The following is a 26,769-nucleotide window of genomic DNA, read 5'->3' on the forward strand; positions in this document are numbered from 1 at the left end:
TTTTTAGAAAATAGTCCAGTCATTTGAACAAAATAATGGCTTTACCTGGAAAGTTTTCCGGATGAAAATTGGTATTTATAGTATAGATTTCGATGTGGTCATTACGAATTTAAAACACTTATACATATCCCTTACTTTAACCCTACCACTGTGTGTCTGTGTGACAATAAATGGGTCATTGCTGAGAAGAGACATCGCAAGAAACAGTCACCAGTTTTGTTTTTTGTTTTTTACAAAACTGCCACCCCTAACCTGTGTTACGGTAACGTGTAAGTTGGTAGCTAGTGGCGAGGACGTGGGGCGATTCTGTTTGTGTTCCGGAGAGCCCTTCTTCCTGGAAATCAAACCAGCGTCCGACCGGCCCAGCTTCGCGGAATCTGTTTTCATAATTTCCTATTGTTGTTATTTATCAGGCTTGTGTTTATGATAAGTTTTTACCTTGTTTGATGTTAGTATCGTTGTGGGCTTCTGTTTATAGAAAGAGTTCTCTTGTATGAGAATAATTATAGTCCCGGTCAGCTTTTAAAGAATCTTTTTAGCTAGGATAGACAGTATTATATAAGTGCTTACCTGTTAACTCTGTTATGGTAAGATAATTCAGAATGACAAACAACCAAAACACCTAGCTAGATGGCTAAATGGGGCTCTTAGTTTAACCATAGTATCTACTTTGTAAATCTAGGCTGCTGTTAAATACTGTCGATCATGATGTCACTATTACCATGACGAACAAATTAAAAACTAGACCACGTAGTTAAGTTATTCCCATAATAAGACAACCGAATTATCTATCTTCCTACAGCAGCTACGTAGGCGCCAGTCGTCCGGCGCCGGAAGAAAACGTCTACCAGGGACGTCCGTGCGTTTGGTGGCACATTGTTAAAAACCCATCACTCAAACAGGCCGTTAGCATTGTCAGAGATTGAGCGGAGAACTTGTTTATTGCCAATTGTCGATTGTGTCTGGTGACCCGACAAAAGTCACCGAACGTCTCTATGTAACCCTTTCCCAGACTTCCCTACCTAGGTACTTGTTTTGTCAAAAATATCTACTATTTGCTTTTGGCGGGCAATCTGGATCTGGAGTGCTTTATGTTTAGATAGGAGTTGTATTTAATGAAATTCATCTCAATCATGTGCTTCGGAAGTTAGTCCATCTACGCAGAGAGGTTCGGATCTGCTGGCACGGCAGTGCCCACGCCAAGTCGAGTTATAGTGTTCAGGAATGACAGCAGTAGGCAGCGAATTCCAGTCCCTAGCTGTTCGCATTATAAAAGAGTTATCGAAACGTTTAGTGCGAGCTGGTGGCTTTCACATTCGTTTTCCTTCCATGGAGTCTTACTAGGTATTATTGTCGGCAGGTGATGTAGGTAGCTGGTAGTTTTGAAAATTAGTGGTATTCGCGCAGGTTATTACTCTCATATTCCTTCCATGCATCCCAGTCTATTATTTTTATTATCGAGATTCTAATTTGATCTAGAAACAGTATACTATTTAACATTAGTAATGGTATCCGCGCAAATGATTTTCACTTTGGTCTAAACTAGATTCGTCTGCAGGTGATGTGGTTCATGGCCGTGGCTTCAAATGCTATGAGCGCGTAGAGTCTCATATCTACGCAGAGGATTTTTGCCCTTGTATTTCTTCCATGGAGTCTAACATAGTATATTTTTGCCTGCAGGTGATGTGGCTGGTGGCCGCGGTGCTGCTAGCCGCGGCTGCAGACGCGCTGCGCTGCCAAGAGGCGCAGATGCGCTGCGCCTACCGCGCCGGCTGCGGCGCCGCGCTGCAGAACTACGAGATGATGTGCAACGACGTACTGGTGGAGACTGACGCCAAGTGTACGGAGGCGTGCGAGTACGCGCTGATAGCGCTGACGTCGACTGTAGAGGGGAAGGATCTGATGAATGTGAGTATATTAAGAAAGATACTGAAGTTCGTTAGTTTTAACCAAAAGACTGTCCTCTGCTGGACAAAGGCCTCCCTCAAAGATTTCCACAACGATCGCTGCGCCTACCGCGCCGGCTGCGGCGCCGCGCTGCAGAACTACGAGATGATGTGCAATGACGTGCTGGTGGAGACTGACGCCAAGTGTACGGAGGCGTGCGAGTACGCGCTGATAGCGCTGACGTCGACTGTAGAGGGGAAGGATCTGATGAATGTAAGTACATTCATAGTTCGTTAGTTTTAACTAAAAGACTCCACTACTGGACAAAGGCCTCCCTCAAAGATTTCCACAACGATCGGCTGTGCTGCCAGCGCCGGCTGCGGCGCCGCGCTGCAGAACTACGAGATGATGTGCAACGACGTACTGGTGGAGACTGACGCCAAGTGTACTGAGGCGTGCGAGTATGCGCTGATTGCGCTCACGTCGACCGCAGAGGGGAAGGATCTGATGAATGTTAGTATATTCAGTGTACTTAATACTATAGTTCGTTAGTTTTAACTGCTGGAAAAAGGTCTCCATCAAAGATATCCACAACGATCGGCTGCGCTGCCAGCGCCGGCTGCGGCACCGCGCTGCAGAACTACGAGATGATGTGCAACGACGTGCTGGTGGAGACTGACGCCAAGTGTACTGAGGCGTGCGAGTATGCGCTGATTGCGTTGACGTCTACTGCAGAGGGGAAGGATCTAATGAATGTAAGTATATTCATAGTTCGTTAGTTTTAACTAAAAGACTGTCTATTACTGGACAAAGGTCACCCTCAAAGATTTCCACAACGATCGCTGCGCCTACCGCGCCGGCTGCGGCGCCCAACTGCAGAACTATGAGATGATGTGCAACGACGTGCTGGTGGAGACAGATGCCAAGTGTACGGAGGCGTGCGAGTACGCGCTGATTGCGTTGACTTCTACTGCGGAGGGAAATATCTGATGAATGTGAGTATATTCAGTAAAACAAAGTTCGTTACTTTAACTAAAATACTGTCCACTGCCGAGTATGTCAATAATTAGATACAAGTAAAATGGTAAGTATGTTAATGTTAAGAAAATTAACCGAGTACCTATGTAGTTGTGAATTGCTAATGACATTATTGAAGTCATACGCGTATCAGTTCGTATAATAATATAGTTGTCCACTCTTAATAAATAATTAAGTTATCGAGAGAAAGTAAAGTAAGTTAAAGGTCAATTTAATTTAAGGTTTCATGGGCTAATAGACCGCACGTGTTTATCTTTGCCTATAGCGACAATTTAAAAAATTGATAAGATCTATATATAAGTGTTATTTTAGTAGCTACTACATATTCTGAAATTGTTAATTTAAAAAACTGTTATAAATTGAAACGATGCAACAGAATAATTGTTGATTAGCTTCAATAGACAAAGTCAAGACGCTTGACTTTACAGTAACTTATTAGTAATTTGTGATATAAGAGTAGGTATATCTTCTGAACAAAATTTTCATTTAAAGCCACTTTCTTCAATTCAAGTAACAGGATTCAAATTATTTGTCTTGATTTTGAATTGGCTCAATGGTTTGATAGTAACAAATTGTGTTACGGTCGCTCAAACATTGAAAAGAACAAGTCGCCAATTGGCTCCAATTGTTAGCTTCACACGTCACTATGTGCATCTCATTTGCGTTATAAATTGAGCAGTCAGGCAAAGTTCAGTTGTCAAAGTGGCTCCATCGTGGCTTGTTTACAGGCAACTTACTCAATTGAGGGGTGACCAGTTGAATGAGAACTCTGAATTTTGTCTGGTTAGGTGCACAGTCTGTTTTACCGTAAGGCCTTTTAAGTTAGTTTTGAGATAGCAAACTACGGATGGAAATGTAAGACGGTTTGGTTTAAAGATGATATTTTATATTTTTAAGCATTATGTATGATCAAAGTTTGGATTGAATTTTACATCATAGAGAAAAGTTACAAATTATATGAACCTAAGTTAGCTTTAAGCCAAGCAATATAGAGACATAAACTACGGATAATACGTTTGTAGTAGGTATAAGTACATTACATGATTGTGACTTGTTGCTATGCCAGTAATATTTCAGTGAATAGTTGTTTTTATTCTTTCATTCAAGTCCATCCTTAAGTCTAATTAAACAAAACACTGGCCGCAAATATGTGAAAAAAGGATTTTTCAAGTTTTTTTTACAAGAAAGACCCAGACTATTCCAGTTCGAATTTTGAATTTTTATCGCTGTGCATTTGTTTTCACCGCGTAGGGGTCCAGATGCGCTGGCGCTCCGGTACAGACGCCCGCAATAAAATCTAATTTAGACGTCGAGCAGATTTGTCGGGACTCAGCGACGGGCACCCGAAATGAAGGTTGACGACCTCGGCAACTGCATAATGCAATGAACCTGGCTAGTTTTGAATTTGAATTAGTAGAAGAACGCCAATTAAAAAAAAGTTTAATAATACGTATTAACTTTTCATTTGGTAAGTGAGTCAGAGGTAGTTGATGGGTTTTATAACTTCAGTGTAGAATTCTATCCGAACTTATTTTTTAATTTATTATACTCGTTTACTACATTGTTGCTAAATAATGTTACAAGATGTCTCATCAACATTTGTCACGACTGAAAATTATTTCAATTGCTAAAGGAAGCTATTTATGAAAGTCGCTACACTGAATGATATTTTTTTAAAAAATATCACTTGTTTTATTTTTAAAATTCTTAGTACAACTGGGACAATTCCTGACAGACTAGAGTTTAATAAATGAGAAAGCGTAGGTGCTATGACGTTGGAAGGAGAAACTACAAAGCATATTGTGTGAATAAAATCACGATTTATATCAGAAATTAGAAATAGAAACGATCTTATTACAGCTGATAAATGATTTATGATAGCTGTCGTTGGTTTTGTTAATGGACAACACGCATAAGTTGTAATATTAAGTTAAATTATGACTTAATTTAAAGTTTAGATCACACACATTACACTAGTTTTTATTTCACCTCAATCCATCCAGTATTACCGAAGATAGAGCCTCGAGAAGTTTACGGACTCTTTAAAATTTTCAAAAATTTCCAATATTCGCGCGTGACGTCACAACATGATTTTGCAGCCCCCGCACGTTAACCCATTTACCACTTTTTGTCTTTTTCCAACTAAAATAAAATTTTACCTAACTGACAACTGTTGTTGTTAGTTGTCATCGTTCAATCACATTTCAAACTAGGCGCTAAAAAGTAACCATTATTATGCCACCTATTTCCAATTTTGTGCACTATGAAGCCATTTTTACATTTATGCACTTAAATATAAATTTTCTGGAAAAATAACCAAGTTTGTGTCTTTGTGCTCAATAACGAGTAAATAGTCCAGTTATTTGTTAATTTTACTTGGAAAGTTTTCCGGAATTTTTGAAAATTGGTGAATAAATAGATTTCGCTATGTTCTTTCCGAATTTTGTGACCTCGTTTATAGCCGCGCGCGCGCCCGCCTTATTGAAAAAAATCCGCCTTAAAAAAGGTTTTTGACAACCACTTTTTTCATTTTATAATTTTTGGGACATAGACAAGCTAAGAAGCTTTGATAAATGTGATAAATTTCATGTAATGTAAGTTAAATAGATTTAGAGTTGTGAAACAGTCAAATTAATGTACCTGCTAAATTGCGAGTTCTTTTTTCTTTGATCATGGCAGGGCACGCTGCCGGGTGTCCTAACTCCTGAATATGCTGAAGTATAAAAAAATTCGCGTTGCTGAAGTATACTTTTTTTTTGTCTTGTTTGTTTCTACATTACCTACATAATTGTATCCTACTAATATTATAAATGCGAAAGTTTGGATGTCTGGAAGTTTAAAATAAAGCAAAGTAATGTTTATTTCTCACCAACATAACAGATAATATTATGATAACAAACAATCAGGAAAAACAAAAAGTAAGAATGTTGGTGGGTTGTTACCTGAACTAGGAAGATTCCTGTGTCTCAGGTTTGTTACTCTTTCACGCAAAAAGTACTCAACGGATTTTGTTGAAACTGTACAATATTATTGTTTGTAACCCAGATTAACATATAGGCTATAATTTATGCCGATCTGTAACACTAAATTTCACGCGGGTGAAGCCGCAGGCAAAAGCTAGTCGTGAAATAAATAGGAAAGTTTAAGGTTCTGAAACGTGGTCGCTTACTATGGGCCTCATAAGAAGGCTCAAGGTCACCCAAAGGGCAAAGGGTAATGGAGCGGGCTATGATCGGGGTTTCCCTGCGTGATCGAATCAGAAATGAGGAGATCCGCAGGAGAACCAAAGTGACCGACATAGCACACAGAATTGCTAAAATCAAGTGGCAGTGGGCGGGACACATAGCTCGTAGAGACGATGGCCATTGGGGCAGAAAATTTCTTGAGTGGCGACCACGGGCTGGAAGACGTAGCGTGGGCAGGCCTCCTACTACGTGGACCGGCGATCTGGTAAAGGTCGCGGTAATAACCTGAATGCGGGCAGCGCAGGACTGTTCATTATGAAAAACCTATGGAAAACCGAAAGGCCTCTCGCCTTTGTCCAGCAGTGAACGTAACGTAACTATCAAAAATCTTCTCTAAGGCAGCATTTTTCCAATTTCGCAACGAGCGCGGCAATCACACTTAACTAACAAACTAACAGAGAGCATAGCGAAATCTAATTTAATCACCAATTTTCAAAACTCCCGGAACACTTTCCAGGTAACCACGTTAATTTGTACCAAACGACTGGACTAAATTGATATAAAAAATTGGGTACATCTTCTAAAAAACAAAAGAACTGGTGCTAAAAGGGTTAAGTGACGTTTTGACATTTGTAGAGGGCCTTGTAGAAGGGGAGGCTATGGTGCTGAATGTGGATTAACTGGATTACTAATGTTTGGCCAAAAAACGTTTCCCAAATTATCACATCGCAAACAACGTTTCGCAAATTTTCATTTGGCAAATTCTCATTTGGCAAAACCACTTATTGCAAACTTTTAATTCGCAAATGTCGTTTTTGGCATATTATTGTTTAGCAAATTATTGTTTGGCAAAGTATGTTATGCCAAATGTTTTATTTGGCAAAAATATTTCACGATAAACTATTTACAAAATAATTTGATTGGTGCATAAAATGGAATTATTTTGTTTAGTGTGTAGTTAATATAAAATGTGTTCTAAATTATTTTTCATATTTCATTCTTTTTATCGAAATTTCCAAATTAATGATTCATTAACAATAGAGGTGATTTTAGCGCTCGGCGGCCGCTGCCGCGGCACGCTCACTGCGCAATACCTACTTTCTGCAACCATACTATTTTCTACAATCTCTTTGTTTTACATAAAATTCTTGTGAAAACCACGATCGTGGCTTATGCTTTGATTTGTGGGTAACGGTGGGTAAGTAGGTGAAGTGTCAATTTGACCAAACAAATTATTTGGGATATAATATTTGGCAAAATAAAACATTTGCTATATAAACATTTGCCAAGTAAAATTTGGCCAAATGATAATTTGACCAAATGAATTAGTTGCGAAAAGTACAGTTGCTAAAAGTTTATTTGGGAAATGAAACTTTGGCGATAAGTTGTTTGCGAAGTGAAATTTGGCGAAAAGTAATTTGGCCAAACGGAAGGATACCGGATTAACTCGAGTGTCATAGTAACTTATTAGACTGCTAAGCTTGATGATAAATAGAAAAATATTTTATTCAATGTACATAGTGTGGTCATAAGTTCTGTCATATGATAATAACTTTTGAATTTTGAATGAAGGTTTCAAAAACATTTTTTACTGAATTAGAATTAAAAAGAAAAAATGTGCGATAGTTCGAATTTTATTGTATGTGTAGTGGACGCATAAAGAAGTCCGAACTGCAGTTGTCACGTTGCATTGCTACGCGCCAAAGCAGATTTTCGTTGTGCTGAAAAAATTTAGTTTATCTTTTCATTAAATGATAGGTATAGGCTATAGGTGTACCAGAATCTCATGGCAAACAAAAATATTTGAAAAGTGTGTCTTTCATACGGCAAATGTCTATGGCTTTATTGTCACCTGTCAAAGTAAATCAAGTGAACTGTCAGTCGCTGCAGAAATTTTGTAATCTCTTCATGCCTATTTGTTATTTTTGTGAAAAAGTTGAAAAAGCTCAAGCAAGTCATATTGTTTTCAATGTGTATTGTAAAATAAGGCATAATTCAAAGTCAATCTTCGATTTTAAAGCGCGTCGTTGAGTTGACAGTAAGTTGGAGTGAAATTGGATACATTTAGTTTATTACCTAACTGCGTCAGAAGGAGGGTTTTTTAAAATACATATTATTCTTATAATAGCTGCTTTATCGGGGGTTTCAGGTGTACCTCACAAATTGGTGCAGAGGAATGGTGAAAATGTTATGACCATGTAAATAAAATTGAAAAAGATTTCATCAAGTAACATGTAAGATAGAATAATTGAAATGGTGGAAGAGCAATTTATAATAAATAACTATATTATCTTGATCATCTATTGAAGAAAAGTGGAATCCTTGGAATCGTTTTCTAGTTCTGAATGAAGTGATTAGTTATAAGTATGATACATAATAAAATTAGTTACATAAAGTAATATACGATTTACTTATTTTTCAAGACATTTTCCTATTACATATTATTACTGACGGGATTGCTACCATGTACCTTAGTTTTGAGTTTCCAATATTTCGGCACTGTTGCAAGCGCCACGGTCACGGAGTAACTGAAGAAATTAAAACCAGACATCGTTCAGATGTGCGTTCAAAAGACCTGAGATTTAAAAAAATCCCACGTTTTGTTTAAACAGTAAGCGAAAAAAAAGTGACTTGAAAATGGAATACAAAATGATAAGGTATGGTAAAATCAATGAAGAAGCAGAAGTTCAATTTCATGTGTCCTCCATCTAGGCTAGTTTCCATCGTCACTGAAAGTTTAGCTGCGGTCTCAAATTTAGGCTTAATTGAGGTATTTTTTGGGTGAGAGGCATAAGAACTAATGCCGTTTTATATCAAAAATTCATACTTAGAGGTAATCAACCAGGTACAAAGTATTTCCTTGTATGTTAGTCTGCCACTCTTTAGTAAGTCCCGAAATCCCCGCTTCGGCTCCCCTACTAACCATTCTAACCATTGTACCACGGTAATAATATCATACAGTATTGTAACTTCATAAAAACCGACGAAACGCGAGCTTTCCTTCGAATTTCAAATCTCGGGACGTGGTCGAGATGAAAAAATTAGGGTTGTCGCGAATGTGCCGAACGGACGTCGATGGCCTAATGTTGAAATGACTAAGGAGATTGAATTTGACTGATCGTCATTTACGGTCAAATTTGTCAAAAACTAGTCATTACCTGTCAGAAATGGTCATTTTCAGTCAGTTTGATTTGAAATGAAAATTATATATTGTATAAAACCAGCTTTTGCCAACGATTTCACCCGCCTGAAATTAAAGTAACAGGTCATTGAGTACTCATTATGATTAGTAGATTCAAAATTATTTTAGTATATTTTTTAAAATTAAATCTACTAATCAAAAACAACATGCATTTTATCCTATTCCATTCACGAAGTATTTTGTTTGTCTTTAATAAAAAAAAATTACAATCACAAAACTAGATAGAAATTCTAAGTAGACAGATGTAATTAGAATGGCTACTGTAGGTGAGCAGCCCTATCGCATGTTGTCATACCGTGACGTACCGCGGGGCTGTTGACATTTATTTCAAAAATATGGCCGAGTTGGAATACTGTATAGATAGTATTACCGTGATTGTACACAGATAATATCTTACATGCAGCTTTTCATGTTACTACGTCACATTTTCAAAATCCGCGCGGAAAATCGCTCCTAGCGGAAGAGCGCACTTTGAGCTTGAATATTTCAGTCATTTTTAAAGATATCAAAAAAGTAAAAATACAGTATTCATTCTAATTTTTTGTAGTTTTTTTTGGCATCTTCAACAAAAATTGTGCGCCATGTCCATTGAAGAAAGATTTTAAAGAATATAGAGAAAGGCTGAGTTGCAGCACCTTACTTTAACGGTAACAATTTCAGTATCTGGTATTTTTACTGTGGAGTTTGACAATATTTTCACGATTGTTAATTAAAGTTAAAGTAAGATGTTTGCAACCCAGCATAATTGTTCAGTAAGTAGAATCAACCAAATAAAGATCTAAATAACCCTCCTTCTGGCGCAGTCGGGTAAATATATGACGATCGTTTTTGTCTTTCAATGTGATGTAAAGTATAATACCTAAATTGTAAAAAATATTAATGAATGAAGACTCCCACTACCCACTACACAATTTTATCTCATAAAAAACAAGATACGCTCGATTTGCGGTCCAGTTTAGTGATCTTGAGGTCAAATGGACTGATAACGAAGTGTTACCTAAGTAATTGTACATGCAATAAAATAGATATGATGTGATTTAATTTGAAATCATTGGTTTATTTTTTTGCGTATATTATCTTGAGATAATGAGTATTGAAGTTACTAGCAGACACACGCTCGCAAGTTTGTTCACTTGAAGTTTTTAAAACGCGGATTAAACTTAATAAGAATTTTTGGTTAATTAAAATTAGTTCAGTTATTTTGTGCATGAAGTTAGTAACAATTAACAAACATCTAATACGATGTATTAGATCGATATGGTACTACTATAAAAAAGGACAGACATGTTATAAAGGTGACTGAGTTTCTTTCGCTACTTCTTCTCAGCACCAGCCAATATTGTGTTCGAAGTGGTAGTAGGGCAGGCTTTACATACCTATTTGGGACGTGTGTGTACCTACCTATCCTATAAGTGCTCTGAAAAGGGCCTAACATACTAATAAAGAATTTGAATTAGAGCTGTGGCTTCAGATGCTACACCCCACAGAAGAAGAAGTATGGCATGTAGGTATTAAGGTTATGTTAGTATTAGTATCGAAGCAAAAAGATATAGACTAAAAGTCATGACTCAGACCTCCCTGCGAGAGCAGGTGCATATTCAACACAGAAAATATGTTACAACAACAGATATTCGTTCGTTGCATATTTACGAGGATTCGCAGAAAGCTGAAACGAAAGGCTTTGGCAACCTTTTAATTAAATAACCATTAACATGAAAACAGTACAAACGGAACAGCTGGTTAATACACTCCGTCTATTACAAGATAACAGAGCAAACCGAAAACAGGTTGGCCCTTAATTATATCGTAGCGGTGTGATTATAGTACGACGGTTGGGCAATATGTATCGAAAGGCGAAGGAGCGGCCTCAACCTTGAGATTTGACGTCTTGATCGGGACCTACCGCGGCGCGACTCTTGCGCAGGTGTTGCCCCCACAAAAAACGCGGCGTAACTCGGCGGCTACTGCGAGCTCACCACGAACTTAGATGACCATTAAATTGACCTATGCGGTACATTACCAACACAACACATTAGCAACGCCTAACAACTATGAAATTGCTTTTCTTTTATTCTGATCGCCGTTTGAACATCCGTCTGTAATTCCCGAGCTAAGATATTTATTTCGATTCGATATACTTTATACGGCTATAATTCGTCGCTTATGCAAATATTTACTCATTAACAATCGTGGAATGCTGCTCTAGCATTTGGAAGTATAATCCCAATGAATATCTATTACAAAACTGAGAAAATACGCGTGGCATTTATTGAGACTTTACGAAAACTAAACATTTTGTTAGCGCCCAGAATGTTTCTGGCCATCGTAAAAAAACTTTTACGAGCGTGAAAAGTTATTATACACGCTACGGGCCGTTACAATTTATGATATAGCTTGAATTTTTATTATATTGGTTGCGTAAAAATAGATGACTGCAGGCCTATTACGACCTCTTAAATCCAGTGAGTTTACGCCTTAAACTAAACTGCCTTGCGTTTCCGTATTATGATCCCTTAATTCCAGCCAGGCAGCGGTCACGTGACACTTGACTGACTTCTGACTGGAAGTTGACTGGAATTTTCGTATTACGACGGTCAATTTGACGTTTGTAGCCTTGACTATTTGTCAATTTTTGTTTCAATTAAGCCATTCAGTTTACGTCGTCTTTGATCAACTTTTATTGACTTGTTTTATTAAAGTTTTCTATTAGAAAGCAATTTTTTACTGGTAAATGTTAATAAACACCTAGAATATAAGTATGAGTGACGAGTTGATATTATTTGAATTTCTTGAAAATGATGCTTCACAAAAAAACAATGATGCAAAACTTCAAAGAAGACGCCTTAGGGACTTTAGCGACCCTTTTGATGTGGATGAAATAAGTTTCATTAAACGATATAGGTTGAGCAAAGAATTAGTTATCAATTTATGCGAAGAACTAAGACCGCATCATGTCGCTGGGCCCTCAAGAGCGTCGGATTTGTCGCTGGAAAGAAAGGTTAGTAATTTATTTTTTTATGAATGTTACGCCCTTGGTTGTTATTAATAAAGCCTAATTAATTGTCATTCTTTGTTATATTATTAAGTTGAGGTTATGGTCTACAAGTGCATTGAATATTCAAATACAAAATTAAATCGTTCTTGCAGGTGTTAATTGCATTATCATTCTATGCAACGGGTTCATACCAACGCCCCGTTGGTGATATATCTGCACACTCAGTCGCACAACCAACTGTATCAGTGGTGTTGAAGCAGATCACCAATTTACTAAACTTGCCCCACATGCAAGCGAAATATATTAAGTTTCCTCAAACTTCTGTGGAAAGGCGTGAAATCATGATACGGTGAGTACATAACTTACAGCCTTAAAGGTAAAATTAAAAGATAAAACTTTAGTTTAAACTCTTTATATGTAATCGAAATATTACTAGCAATAAAAACACTACAAATTTATTTTCTTGCACCGACAACTTTTGATAAGTTATATTTATCTAAATTAATTTATTTTTAGATTTTCCAATAAGTTTCAAATGCCAGGAGTTTTGGGATGCATTGATTGCACTCATGTGGCAATTGTTTCCCCCGAGGAAAATGAGGAGAGATATTACTGCAGGAAACAGTATCACTCACTAAATGTCCAGTTGGTAAGATGTTTATTATTTATTATAATCATTACAGAAAAACGAAAATAGTAATGATTCAATAATATAATTTCTTCAGTCTTCATTTTCATAGTATTAATCTGAAACAATTTGAATTTTAGATTAGTAATGCAGATATGCAAATCATGAGTGTGGATGCTAGTTTTGGTGGAGCTACTCATGATTCTTTTATATGGGCAAACCATCCCATAAAGGATCACATGGAGGTTATTAGCAGAAATGAAGCTATATGGTTACTTGGTATGTTGTATTCATTGTTAAATAATTTTATATACACAACAAAATATAATATGATGGTTAATGTAATATTTTTATTATTTCTAGGTGATTCTGGGTACCCACTGAGAAGGTACTTGATGACACCAATTACTGATACTAGTCCGGACACTCCAGAAGCTCATTACACCTATCTGCATGTCCGGACAAGAAATGTGGTTGAGAGGACCATTGGTCTCCTAAAGGCTAGATTCAGGTGTTTACTTGTACACAGAGTATTACATTATTCTCCCCCTGTGGCAGCGTTTATTGTAAATGCTTGTGTAATATTACACAATATTTGCAATAGTAGGAATATCCCTGTACAAGTACTAACCAATGAAGAGGCTTTATTAGAGATATCTCGGCAAGCTGACAATGACACTCACCAACAACCACCACGTTCTGCCACCTCCAGCAATAACAGGGAGCTCAATGAAGGGCTAAGTATCAGGAGAGCCCTCGTCTCCCGTCTGTGGTCCTCTCGATCCCATGCTCCTATAAATTAAGATTTTTAGATTAGGTAATGGCATTTCTTTACAATTATTATTTCTGTTTAGAAAACTTTATTTAGTTCATTATTGTTAGGTAAGTAGATATTAATTATTTTAAGGCAAATTTTTGTATCATAAAGTTTTAATGAAAATAAAATTCTTTGAGTAGGTATGTTTTTACTTACTTGTCAATAACAGATGCTATTGTATTTAATTTTGTCAACATTTCTTGCAATGTTTGGGAATTTCTCTCCTGTGCTTCTGCGATTTGGCCAAGGTACATTGTATTTTGCTGCTCGGCCAACATTCTGTCCCGAGAAATGTTAACCAACATTTCTCTGGCCATTTGTTGGCTCAAAGCAGCTTGTCGCCTACTGCGTCGACTTGGCAGTCTTGGCACTTGTCGAGGACGTGTTTCCTCAGGCTGTTGTTGCTGCTGTGGGGCCACTTCCTGTTGCACCTGCGGCTGCTCTAGTACAGAGTCTTGCAGTGCTGGCTCTTCCTCTCCCTCTAGTTGAACACTCTCATGGGTGAGAGGGTGTTCAAGAACTAGAGGAGCTTCTGAGTTAGATGTTCCAGCCTCAGGTGCAGTATGTTCGGACTGAGTTTGCTACAAAAATTTCACAACAAATTAATTCATACATTAATCAAAATTCTAAACATAATATAATCAATGTCAATAAAGTTATTCTCAAAATGAAAAAATAACTCACAATTGGAAATGGGTCTACTTGGGTATTAGGTATCCCACTTCCAAAGCCTTCTCCAAGTAGACTTAGGAATTTCTTCTCTAAATCATTTAGGGGAATGGCTTCAGAAGGGCCACCGCCGGTGCGATTTTGAGCAGCACGGATGCTTGCTACTCTTCTTTTTAATTTCGCTTTGTAGTCTACCCAATACTGTAAAAATATTAAACTTCATTATTAAAAGAAAACGAAGTTTAGTCTATTAAAGTAATATTAAAATAGTAAGTACTTATACTCACATTAGACCAACTTTTCCAGTCCTTTGTAGCTCCTTCTCCCAAAGAGTTTAAAGTTTGAGACACAGTTGTCCACATCCGCTTAGAATACTCTCGAGCCTGCGCCGTTTTATTGTATCCTACAGCCACATCTCTGTGAGAGTTCAAAAACTCCCATAAAGATTCTAACTGCTGGTACGATACCCGGCGACGACGCGATACCTCATCCTGTGAACTAAGATATAAAACATGATTCCAATAATGTTTTAAGATACCTACATCACCAAAATAAAACACAATTAAGTAAGTACTTACGCCATTTCCAATAAAATTAGTTAGTTTGCTTGAGCAATACAATTTCAGACCGACACCAATGCAACGCAATCCACTAATACCACAACAACACAACATAGCTGTCTTAGTTCGTTCCCAAGAATACATAATCACATAAATCTTTCTTTCAGCAACTAATTAAATTCCACTTTAAATGTTTAAAGTTTTGGTTTCAAGCACACACAGTTTTCAAGTGGTGAATAAATAAAGTTTTTTTTGCGGGCTCAGCGAAATGTCACACTTGTCGTTCAGAAATAAAGGGCTACAGAGAAAGAGCAGCCGTCATTATTTTCTTTTTTTAAGATTGGTCATGATTTATAACAAATGTTATATAATTTCAATTTCATTATATGTTTCTTCAATTACACTTATATATTTACACTTGTTTTATACGAAAAAATATTTAAATTCACAAAATTATTGAATCGGTAACGAACCGGTATCGCGTTATGTCAATTTCCGAACGTTACCTTCACGGCAGTGTAAACCGGCCATAGACAATCTATCCAGGATGATCCCATTCAGATTAACGGACGTCGTAATACGAAAAAGAACAAGGCAGTTTTTGGCCGTAAACTGAATTGCCTGGAAACAAACTGGATTTATAAAAGGTTGTAATACGACTGCTGTTTGAACTGACTGATTTTCTATTGTTCCAGTGTCAATGTGAGGATCAGTACTGCGAGCAAGCGAGGAAGCGAATCGACGTGTGCAGGCCCCAAGTTTTAAAAGGGGCTGCGAACGTTACATCCTCTTGCCGACTATCCCAGCTGGTGTGCATGGCGGATGCCCAATGCGCCGCAGCGCTGGGCTACTACAAGCAGTTGTGCAAATCCATGTTCAAAGGTAGAAAGTGCTCGAAAAAATGCCGGAACTCCATAAAAATATTGATGAAGCAGGAGAAAGCAGCACCGTTAACCACGTGTCAGTGCGACGGTTACGAGGACTATGACTGCCCGAGGATGCAGAATAATCTGGATAGGTTGTGCTTTAGCAAGTCTCACCACGAACCACGAAATCGAAAGAACCACGAAAGGGGGCACGTGCCGAAGCACCACAAATACTTAGAAAATGAAGTCGTCCCAGGGGCGGCACCAACCATTGCCATATCGTGGTCTCTTTTCTTTTCGAGTGCTGTTCTTGCGTTTAGCATAAGATAGCAGGCTATTCCAATATTTTAAATTATCAGTTAAGTCTTATTGTTGATTCAGTTCCATTGCGAGGCTATTCCAAGTGAACGACAATAAGAGGTTATCGTGTAACTTAAGTATGTCAGTAGTATAAAATACATTGTAAATATGTAAATTTCAGTATTCTGTAAGCGTAAACGTTTTATCATAGCCATTTGTGAAATTGCGAGTGTAAAAGTAAGTAGGTACGTTGTGTGGGGTTTTGTTTGTGAGTGTGTGAAAGTAAATCGTTAAAGTAGACTAAGTTGGATTAAGTGATTCTGTAGAGCAGACCGCTTTACAAATCGTCAACCATGAAGCAATTCTGGCTTCGAACTGGTAAAATAGTTTATAGCTGTACCTGTAGCTATAAAAATTGTCGAAAAATCTACTGGATCATTGTTTCGAGCGTAGGCTAAATGTATCTGGTGTGCCGCCCACGGCTGCGCGGGCGGCTATAAATACGGCCCGCTGCGCCGGTGGTCCGGTGACAAATGCGGGCCGCAGCGATTGATCTATCGTCTCCACCATGCCAGCTTTGACGCGGTCTGCTGGCCCTCGTGGTTTATGGGGTGGAGACGAGGCCTAAGATTCGTAGACATTGGTGATGTAGATCATTAGCTTACGGACAATTCTAGGGTAATCGATGAAGGCTGAAACAGTAACACCACGTCTTGTAAGGTCTTTTTGAAAATTGGTATTTTGATTACCAAATACTCGTACATAGAGCCTGCTATATAATATCTATCTAATGCTATAATGTATGGGAGTGTACCGATGAAATCAATGAAATAGAAGAACCACCATCAAACAAAGTATCTCCTTGCAAAAGATGATTTCATTAAAGACAATGAGATTATTCCTAGACCTAAATATTTGTTTAAAATCTCATTCTTGTGATTCATTTCATGGAAACCGACTTCATGTTGCCAAATACGCTTGTTTAGAATTTGCTCAATGTTTCGATTTGGTTGTTTATAAACGTGAAACGGTCTGCTTTGCACAAAAGTGGCTATTGGAGGTACAAAGTACAAAATAATTTTAACCTAACCTAGTTTAGAGTAGCATTTATTTGTAAACTACTAAGCTAAAGAAAGTTTGCGATGGAAATAATTAGACGCAATAAGGTAAAGCAGATTAAACTGCATGGCCATTGCCATACTAAAAAAAATTCTAAGGATTTGTGCTAGGTTTCTGCAATTAGTATTTTAAAACAACTGAAAAATAGCGTAAATATGAACTTAAAGTCATCATGGCATCATGTCTTTTTCAGCAAAATATTTCTAATTCTAGGTCGAAGTGAAAACGCACTAAAATTCGTCATTGTGATGGCGCAAACTTTTGATCTTGCCCAAATGTATCATTATATTAAATTGCCTTAATCAGTCAATTGATTCTAAACTATTTTCACCTTTATCTTGAGAGCCTTGAGAGATTTGTATCACAAAGCCTAGGTTTTCCCCTCAACTTTCAGTACCTAAAGGTACCAATACCAACCGATTGAGCAGTATCCTGCCAAGTGTCGTGGTACAGGGAAGTAGATGTCCTAATGACATAGTGGGTCGGCAGCTAATTCCGTCGCGAAGCTAATCGCGGAGTGTCGAGCAGGAGGCGACACGTTCATATAGTGTTGCTGCAGCTGTGCAGTCGATAGCGGGAATAACGATGATCTTAAATGATTTTGAATTTGACTTTGATTAGGGGATGAGGATATTGGGGTTTGACAGTTTTCATCGACATGCATCGTCGTAACTTAATAAAATATACAAGCACTTTACGATTTGACAGTTGCCAACTGACATCGCGCCATGGGTTTCCAGTCTCATAGCCTCGAGCTGTTAAATCTTAAAAACATACTGTCATACAACTTCATCTTCCATGTAAATTATACATAACTCTTATTTTCATCTTCATCATCTGATTAAGTGTTCTACATATCCAATATCGATAGTTAATTAAATATTAGTTGTCGATCCTACACCTCACTAGACTCGGGTTGACTTTTTTCCGACATCCGTTCAGAGCGTCGGCCGCGTTTCTGAAATCGTTTGACTAACTTAATTAATTAATAGCCGTTTGTAGCATTTATTTTGGCATTTTAGATGTATTAGTGTGTAGTGACTTCTCGTGAGTCGGATTCTTGCTGTACGTTTCACGATTTATCAGCAGTCGGGCCTTCTTTGACGCAAGTACCAAGATTAATAGTCGGTAAATATCCTTTAACATTTTGCTTGATTATTAATTAATTTTAATGATCTTGTTCAAGAGGTTTTTCTTTGCATTCTTAAGACGAATACTTCTTATTTTATAAACGCGCTTAGTTTTAATTTATTGTTTGCCTGCCGCAGTTTCGCTCGGTTTAAACTTTTCATCACCTTTCTTTTCTTTCTTTTTTTTAAAGTTTCTTAGCGGATGCTTACCTCATCCTATCTGAGTGCTAACGCAATGTATTTCGTGGTTTGAGTTATGTGTTGATAGATCGGCACTTCAGCAGTCATGTAAAGAAAGTATTTTCCATCAATGAAGTCATGGAATTTTAAAAGTAAAATAACTACCATTTTGACCAAGTGAGTTGTAACTTTTGCACTTTAATTGAACGAGTATGACTGGTCGCTCTCAAGATTCCTGACATGGTTTCCGGAACCTCTGTTTCTATATGTCAATCACGGACTGATTGCTTTTCGTAGAATTGGTAAAAAGCGAGTTTTTGTGTAAATATATTTTTTTTATTTCCCTCAATATAAGCTCAAGGTACTAAACCGAAAATGGAAAGACATAATTTGTAACCTAGAAGAAAATTTTCTTTATTTCAAAATATTTTTGGTAACTATCGGCCTAACATTATTAAATTATTATGACACGTTTCACGAACTCTACATTGATACAATGTATTATTTACAATCAAGTCGAGGTATTTTCCATCGTGCTAAGTTGCTTGTTCAGTACTCACGTAATGAAGAAGTGTGGACCGGTTTCCACAAGGCCTGTGGTACTTGTTATCTAAAGAAACCAGGGCAGATCTGTAATATTGTGTAATTACTAATCACTCATTATCAAGTGCGCTATAAACACAGTTACAACGGCTGAAAATGTTAGCTTAAAAGTCTTATCACGCCGCATGCTGCGGTACTCAGCAATGAATTTACCTATTACTTTTTGTTAGATATGTCACCGTAAAATTGTGATTTTGGTCAGATCTGACGTAATTAGATTAAAATCTAACTTAACCTTTGTTAGTTTGCAATCTCACGCGTTATATTATAAACTGACCGAGTTCACAATTCACGTTGACAGATACATTTGAGTTGTATTTTATGTATGAATTTGATATAGTTTAGTAAAGTTTATCAATAACTATTCGACTTCTAGAATCAGACGTGTAAGTTTCAGTCCAACCAATAATGTACCTACTTGATTTTAGGAGCTCTATATAATTAAAAATTCCGAGACTTTACTCGAGAATTAATGAGAAAAAAACCTTTTTTCCATAAAAGGAGTTATTTCTTAGAGTTGAAGATCACAAGATCTCAATCGGTGACAGTGACTCATGTGGCTCATGGTGATTGTGCCCTTTTGCATAAAACTGATGGGCGCTTATTACCATGCATCTCTAAACAATGTTACTAATGTTATGTCGCCGTAAATGCATTATGCATTGGACATTGCGGATTATGCGTGGAATATTAATGAGTTTATGACAGACATCTTCTATTATTGTGAATGACGGCCAAGATTTATTTGATTGCAACACGTTTACTTTTACTGTTTATCGTAACGGATGTTTAAATGAACAATTGTTTTTTAAAGGTATTAAAATTTCCTCTTCTCAGATTTTATGACCTCGAGATCTTAGTAAACTATGTTAATTCTAATTTAGAGACCTCTATATTTTACATTGCCAACTTTCTTTTTATGTAGCATCAAAAGTAATTTTATTTGGTTTCATCAGGGGTTCCCAAAATGAGCGCGATAGTTTGGGAACCCTGATCTACGAGTACTTATATGACGTGAATTTGTATGTGTGAGAGTGTGTAGTTTACATTTTTGGTAAGCTTTATTGTTACTAAACAGAGTGGCCTAAAATACATAGCAATAGTATTTTTTAAAATGTAATAATATCAATAAATATGTAGACATATGTAGAACTCTTTCTTCATAAGGTTGACTGCTATCCCTAAAAAATAGTGCCAAAATTAGTAAAAATAAACAAGTAAGAACTTTTGTCTTAACGCACGCACCGTGTTCCAATTATTTAATATTTTTGTTTTATTTTTCTACATAGGCTATTTTTTGGTCACCCTGTATTAATGTGTAAGTTATATGCAACCAGTGTTGCCTATTTTTATAATATCTACAAATAAGTACACAAAAGTTAATAAAACTCATTTAACCACAGTTTACCAAAGTGAGATTATTAGAATAATAGAAAAATGTAAATAAGATACGGTATATCCAATACTTGTATTAAGTATCCAATATTATTATGTAAAATAGAAAATAATTGTGTAATTTTAATTCGTACCTACAAATTATTTTAGTTATTATAATAATTTATTGAATTAGCCACGTATTAGTAGATAAAAATTGTTGCATTTGTTTCGTTTTGTAAAATTATTATAAGTATATTAGTTGTATTTATTATACAAGACGGCAATAAAATTCCTGTTTTCTACAATTTGCTTTTATTTTATTACTACCCGTAAAATAAACAAACCCTCAATGAGAGCTTTTTAAGCTCGTGAAACCCAAAAGTGGGCCCTAAAAATTAATAAGTACTTACTTCTTTTGGATTGATGACTTAGTCTGGATTAGATTTTCATTGAAATTTCAGTCTATAGAGCTTAATTGTGACATTTCTTGGAGCAGATGTGAATTCGTTTCATGAACCTAAATTGTTGCATTTGGTATAGGTAATATGTATTATCTTTGACGAGACAATAATACAAATATTATTTAGCGGGTATGCCTTTAGATCAGACCAATCATGCTTTGAGGATCTTATTCTAAAGCCTCGTAGTGACTAAGTAAGTCTGGTGAGACCACGACTGCTCTGCTATTGAAACAATGGTGAAAGAAAAATTGAAGAAAATTTACGTCACCTAGGTACGTACTTTTAGAAAAGCTAACATTTTGTGGAAAATATTGTCTAACCTGAGTACTTGTAAGGGTAGTTACTAGCTCCAAAAACTATAATAACCTAGAGAATATAGAGAAATTTCATTTTTTTTATAAATAATAAATACAAAGGCTATTAAAAGCAGACTCGCCATTACAACGACGATACATTAATCTACTGAAAAATAGTTTCAGGAAACTTTCACACTGATTTGACATGTTGAATTGTTTCATTGAGTGATCTGGAGAATGTGCCTAGGTACGTATCTATTGTGTAGGTAGGGACTTACTTAGTAATGCTCTATTTATAGCCAGACGAACTTATTATGCGTTCCAGACAATTAGTAAATCTGCCAGAAAAAACTAGACCGTTTCGGTCGTAAAACCGACAGATGACGTGAGCCGCTGGCGAAGGATTTATACACAAAAGAGCTGCATGCTACATATGTTTCCGCGTCCAAGGATACTCTTGTACGTCGATAATGTCCGCAAAAAAGTATCCACATAAAAGCCATTGTACGTTCAGAATTTTTTGCTGTAGTACCCCCCGTGCATTACCATATTGCGTAAGAGGACAAGCATCCGTTCCCACAGTTCGCGACATCTAGTTTCGCCAAATAATCACGTACAGGCGATTAACCAGCTTTTAACCTGGTGAACAGTCGAGGACCCTTGCTACAGAGCTCTCCAGATTCAATTCGACATCCTTATGTCGATTGAGGAAGGTTGAAATTGGCGGATGTTATTTAGAGTGGTACTCGAGCGTGGATTAGCCACTTTGCGTGGTTAAGTGCGAGCGTTGCTGTGGAGAGATGGGCAGCATCCGTTGGAGCCTGGGAAAATTATGATAACGTCGTGGGTCGCGTCAGCACTTTGTAGACGATCGCGATCCTAGAGTACAGACAACTACTTAAGTCGCAACATAGAAGCGAATTTTGTGAACTATAGACATGACTTATAACTACCTACTTAATCGAAATCTAAGAGTAATTTATAGGCGATCGGTGTGTAAGGTTTTAATGATGAACTTCCCAATTGTCTAACGCTCTATATGTATACCTAGTTGTAGACATTAAAATATAAATGCAGCTTCATATCTTACTACTACTTATGCACATGGTGGCACAACAGCGCAGTCATATCTTCTTTCAAAGGGTCGCTACTTTAAAAGTTTTTGTTCCAGTAATATGCTATGACATGGCTGTCACGAGTTGCTCAATTGCTTCACAAAACCGACATTGTTTGTTCTGTCAGGTGGCTTATTAACATCAAAACAATACTGAAAACCAATGAGGCATGTCAAACACGACAATTATTTGTCCAATCCAGTTTCTCTAATCAACACATGACCTGAATTCGCATACGCTCGGCTACGTCCGAAAGCCCGCGGCCGCCACGCGGGTGGTCCCGTGCTGTCTTTTCTTACGTAAGCATAATTATTACCGATTCAAGTAAGGAAGACCATTAGCCTATAAGTGAACGCGTTAGACAAAAAAAACATCTAAATCGGCGGTATTCTATGAAATATAATGATGAGAATGCTCAATTTGGAGTGTAATTCTTTCTGGTCACGGTATTACTAAGAAACTCGTGGCGATGCCGGTGGAATTGAATCGGAAAATTATTGTCATTTTCGTTTTGGATAAAGCTCTTATGTACGGTATGAGTACCGGTTAAACATAAAGTTGTTTATTGTGAATAGCTATTGTTAACTTGTCTAAGATATGGAGATTTCCCAGATATTCGGGCTTACACGTGTATCTAGCCAGCCATGACGTTAATTAAAAACAAACTTAATTGCGTGACGTGCCTCAATTATATCTTTTTGTGTAAGATTACTAATGCCATTTGAACCTACCTACTTTGTTAGTACACTTTGTAATCATTAAAATAAATACGTGTGATGTCACATTCAGAATGTAAATAATTTTCCACGTCATGTCATGCTGGATACATTCTACTATCAATGAACTTCACGGCGTCCGAACAAACAAAAATAATCAAGTACCAACTAAATTGCAGTACCGTAATACAGAAAGAAAACAGCTATAATACGGCTAAAGAGCGCAGTACTATTTACCGGATCCAAAGCAATCATCATGGTCGGTAAATGAAGACATCGGCAGACCACCGCGCGGCGAACACGACGCTCCACGCCTCCGAGCGGACTGCGCCCGCGCCGCACGACAAGCTAGGGGTGTGCAATATCGACGACACGATTCTAGAAGGCTCAAGAAGAAGAAGACAGCCTAGATTTGCGCTTCTGACATGTTCACATGTCTGATGGGTCAGTAGAGGCAAGGTTTTGTTCCTCTGTCGTACACAGTACAACAGTCGACAATGGATTCAATAGAAGGATAGAACTAAAATTGCGCTTTACGACTCTCGGTTCGCTAAGGCAATCATCACATAATATTTTTCTTTATTAATGTCACTCACATACAGTCAGATGATCAGATTTTGGGGAAGTACCTTGTTAGTAACATTTTCTTAAATACCTTGTAGAGATGAGCTTTCATAAGATAGATACAAAGCAGTGCTATGGGCTGTGGATGACTAAAAATCAACATTCGCAAATTTTCCTTTCACACGATATACCAATTTCCATAATAAAGTGGTTTATACACACGACCACTTTATTATGGAAATTGGTATGGTACTACTTAGAGTAGAGAAATGATCTATTTCCACGTGAAAGTTTTTGTCTGCTGAAAAATGAAAAGCTTTCTGTTTGGTGGAATTAGAATATAGCACAACCCTACCACACCGCGTCTGCATCAGAGGAACTCATTATATTGATTGTGTGTCATTCCCCCAGAACTTCGGTTGTTTTGAACTATGCAAAAGCTGTCATTACTACGATGAGCGGTCCCAAAATTATACCCGCTCTAGCCCTGCTCATAAATTAAAGATTTGCAAGCTTTTGGAATAGTCGTTTACAGGGTGTAAAACTTAAAATATTTTGCGATGAATAAGAAAACAACCAAAGGGCGATAGAGCGTCGATACCCGGAGTTCCCATATTATGTGTTTGAATCAAAAATTAGGAGAGAATCAAATTAGTACGTACGATACGACTATTCATACAAAATGATACATACTAGCAATCGCTGTCTGAACACTATAATTACTTTTCAATAGCGAGAATATATGACTTTATTTGTGCGTTTTCCAAAGGAAGTCGTGAACAATCACGATTCCAACTAACATACACATATTTGTATGTTATACAACCGTAGGACTATAATCACAATTATTTTGTCATTTCCTTTGCGAACGTTAGGATAAGTATTACTTTAACCACTAATGTAATAACGATTATTGAATAATTTTAACCAATTAAGTTTGCGTAGGTATGTAAGTACTAAACTTTTATGACATAAAAATGGTAAGTAATTTTCTTTGTATAATTTTAGACGTGTTCAATTAAGTAGTATAATAAATCTTTATTTGGAATATCATAGGTAATTTATTAAATACCGGCCCTATCTTACCTGTTTCAATGCTATTTTTATATTTTAATAGTTACTTTCAGTACTTTAGTAAATAAACATGTTACATATAAAATTTTAAAAGTTTTGAGTTTAAACAAAAGCACATAGCTTATCTAGGGCTTGATAACAATAGAGGTTTATAAAATGGAGCACTTTGTCTGATTCCTCGATTTTGAGGCTTCCGGCGACTGGGACCGCAATTAACTAGGACCGCGGTCCCAGTCGCCGGATCCATAAAAAAAAAAAATTTCTTCCGGCGACTGGGACCACTCATAGATAACTTAAAAGAAAATATTATTCAATCTAAAATTGGTACAGTACTAAAATCCATGAGTGGTCCCAGTCGCCGGAAGAAAGTTATTTAATTTTTACGCATCCGGCGACTGGGACCGCGGTCCAAGTTAATTGCGGTCCCAGTTGACGGAATCCTCAAATATTTAAATATTTCATGAGACTTTAAGTCTCATTCAGGCTGGCTAGTGCAAATGCTAGCGTCCTATTAATAGGAGTCCTATCAATTGACAAGACATCTTCGATCTTAGATCACTGCAAGGAAGGATGACGTGCGCATTAGCAATTTAGCACCTCGCTCCGTGATCAAGATTGCTCTATTAGGAAATTCTCGTCCTGGGGGGCAATTCTCTTTTAATTTAGATCATATCGAAATAGATAAGATTTACTGATGATGGAATTAAAGTGTTTTGCAGGCTAGTTCAACTAGTTACTTAATAGATTCAATTTAAGTGGTAGGCGCACTCGATAACAAGGTTTTCTTTAGAGAAAATTGGTGCGATTCCGACATTATATGAGAATCGACCCCCCTGTGTTGTTGACTGGAGTAATTTATTGTTGCGATTTGCTATGCAAATCAAACGTTCTAGTAAAAAACCTATTAACTATTAAGGTTTTTTATCAAGGAGTCTCATTTCTATTAATTTAATTCAGAATTGTTAAAGATCTAGACAGTTTTGGTCACACACTATTAGGGTTTTATTATGTCTGATTCAGTCGACAGAAGATTGAAACCTCACATAATATCTGTCTTAACACTTTTTAATATATTTAATATTATTAAATTGTATAATTTAATAAAGAGACCACTTGTGATTTTATAAGCGGTTATCCTGCGTTCGTTTCCGAGTTATTTGCCAGTTACCAATAAGTGATGGTAGGTTAATTAAATTAAATTAAATTATTAATATAAGCGCTGAATATGTAGTAGGTACCTAGTTAATGTTGGTATGTATTTAAATAGTTTTTTGAATTGGTAAAAAAGTTGGTTTTTTCCTACGTCAAACTTAGGAAGGAAAATTGAAAAAGCGAAAGTAAATCACGTAAAACATTCCGTCATCATCAAAAATCCAAGTTGAACAGGAAAGAGTTATTTTAACACATTACCTACTTTATTGATCATAATTTCATAAATTAAATTATCTTTCATTGTATGTTCATGGTTGAATCGCGTGCTTGGTTTTTCATTAAATTGTGTAGGTATTTAGATTGTGGGTGGTCCGAGCCGTCCCGCCCTGGTAATGATCTCTGATGATGCTCTATGCTCTATGGCTATGGAGTAATTATGGCCGAATACTTGTCTATTGCGCAAAGAACGTGTGTGGCGCGTGCCAGTTCCGTGGACCACAGACCACAGCAATGGCGGCCGGAATTAAAGAATCATGAGGTGCATGAAATTGTTATTACGGTAATTACATCGATGCAGGTATGGAGACATCATGTTTGAGGTTCTGAAGAATGTTATCGAGGTAAGTTAGATGAAATGTGAAATTATGAAATTATTTCAATCGATGGTGACTGACTAGGTTTAAAGATTAATCAATACATAATTTTATTATAATCATTAGCATTTAGACGTTTATTATTTATTTGTCTAGTACCCATAGTACAAGCTTTGCTTAGTTTGGGGCTAGCGGCGCAGTGTAAAATGTCCAAGGATATTTATTTATTTTATTTATTTGCT

At 36.9% G+C, this 26,769-nt stretch overlaps 2 protein-coding genes and 1 long non-coding RNA gene across 4 annotated transcripts; 2 read left to right on the top strand and 1 right to left on the bottom strand.

Annotated features, from left to right (window-relative positions):
- Positions 1-1,902: 1,902 nt before the first annotated feature.
- LOC135080159 (growth arrest-specific protein 1-like) lies at positions 1,903-20,861 on the top strand. The gene is made up of 2 exons (XM_063974842.1): positions 1,903-2,160; positions 15,677-20,861. The coding sequence occupies exons 1-2, from the start codon at positions 1,903-1,905 to the stop codon at positions 16,175-16,177; spliced, it is 759 nt and encodes a 252-aa protein (XP_063830912.1). The 3' UTR covers positions 16,178-20,861.
- LOC135079690 (uncharacterized) lies at positions 12,868-13,386 on the top strand. Its single transcript, XR_010258868.1, has 3 exons — positions 12,868-12,956; positions 13,076-13,214; positions 13,299-13,386. It is a non-coding gene; the product is annotated as an uncharacterized LOC135079690 (long non-coding RNA).
- On the bottom strand, positions 12,952-15,358 carry LOC135079689 (uncharacterized). Of its 2 annotated transcripts, XM_063974301.1 has the most exons (6): positions 15,000-15,358; positions 14,709-14,919; positions 14,437-14,622; positions 13,909-14,333; positions 13,619-13,727; positions 12,952-13,054 (listed from the first exon to the last, which is right to left on the bottom strand). In XM_063974301.1, exons 1-5 carry the CDS (start codon positions 15,002-15,004, stop codon positions 13,673-13,675), a joined length of 882 nt encoding a protein of 293 aa, XP_063830371.1. In that variant the 5' UTR covers positions 15,005-15,358; the 3' UTR covers positions 12,952-13,054; positions 13,619-13,672. The 2 variants fall into 2 exon arrangements, with proteins under 2 accessions (XP_063830371.1, XP_063830370.1); XM_063974300.1 differs by having other exon boundaries at positions 14,709-15,358.
- Positions 20,862-26,769: the final 5,908 nt, after the last annotated feature.

This window comes from Ostrinia nubilalis, chromosome 17, assembly GCF_963855985.1.
Source record: "Ostrinia nubilalis chromosome 17, ilOstNubi1.1, whole genome shotgun sequence".
Lineage (NCBI taxonomy): Eukaryota > Metazoa > Arthropoda > Insecta > Lepidoptera > Crambidae > Ostrinia > Ostrinia nubilalis.

Coding starts and splice junctions, on each gene's coding strand:
- LOC135080159 (XM_063974842.1), top strand. CDS start 1,903: ATGAATGTGAGTATATTAAGAAAGATACTGAAGTTCGTTAGTTTTAAC. Junction 2,161..15,676: donor AGGGGAAGGATCTGATGAAT/GTAAGTACATTC, acceptor CTATTGTTCCAG/TGTCAATGTGAGGATCAGTA.
- LOC135079689 (XM_063974300.1), bottom strand. CDS start 15,125: ATGTATTCTTGGGAACGAACTAAGACAGCTATGTTGTGTTGTTGTGGT. Junction 14,623..14,708: donor ACTGGAAAAGTTGGTCTAAT/GTGAGTATAAGT, acceptor ATATTTTTACAG/TATTGGGTAGACTACAAAGC. Junction 13,728..13,908: donor ATAGCATCTGTTATTGACAA/GTAAGTAAAAAC, acceptor CTTAATTTATAG/GAGCATGGGATCGAGAGGAC.